Source organism: Penaeus monodon, chromosome 23 (genome assembly GCF_015228065.2).
Source record: "Penaeus monodon isolate SGIC_2016 chromosome 23, NSTDA_Pmon_1, whole genome shotgun sequence".
NCBI lineage: Eukaryota > Metazoa > Arthropoda > Malacostraca > Decapoda > Penaeidae > Penaeus > Penaeus monodon.
The window spans coordinates 27,842,211-27,842,966 of NC_051408.1; the positions used below are offsets into that span (position 1 = coordinate 27,842,211).

General features: G+C 31.5%; 1 protein-coding gene across 1 annotated transcript in view; it reads right to left on the reverse strand.

The window, feature by feature from the left end:
• LOC119588199 (probable ATP-dependent RNA helicase vasa-like) overlaps positions 1-756 on the reverse strand; it is a gene marked incomplete in the record, with an annotated part of 40,898 nt that overhangs the window by 20,704 nt on the left and 19,438 nt on the right. Inside the window, 1 exon segment of the mRNA XM_037936900.1 lies at positions 666-698. Coding sequence (XP_037792828.1) covers positions 666-698 — 33 coding nt within the window.

A 756-nucleotide genomic window follows, 5' to 3' on the forward strand; every position in this document is an offset into this window, starting at 1 on the left:
GCGATAGGCATATAGTTACAGGTTGAATTGAAGTATATACAATATATGTACTATATATCCTCTTTTAATTTAATATTATAAACTGGCAACTAGCCTGACACATTCATAGTGTTATCAAAGTGTATTAAAGAACAATTGTCCAAAAATTATCAAAATGGATCTGTTCTTTGTCTCACTGAGAACATAAATTTTTGTAAATTGAGTAGCTTCCTAAATTTATTTTATGTTTTTCCCAGTAAGATGGTTAATGTAATTTTATTACACTGAGAACTTGAGTGTATTAGAACTTTCCACCATTATTACTATAAACAAACCTGTGCCTTATGGAGATACCTACCTCCCTACACTGAAGTTTGTGTAGCTGCTACAGATGCTATAATATTTGCACTGTAGATCCATTCAAAGAGAAGTTTTAATCATATGTTCATTCATTTATTCTTACAAGGAGTTTATGGTAGTGATATCACTTTAAATAAGCTGTAATGTTATATAGAAACTTGTAGTAAACAGCTATATATTGTGATAGGCATACAAAAATATGATGACATGATATTTAAGGGATGGGGAAGGTTAATATGTGGTGGATGACAAACTTTGCATGTATATATGGCAAAATGGATGGATGCACACAGGCTTTCCCCAAGTATCGTATGCAAAGAAACTACCTCGTAAATGAAGACGGTTCTGACCCTTTCCATCTGGGGAATTTTCATTAAAAATTTTATTGATCAATTTTAATAAGTTGCTATGTTTCTC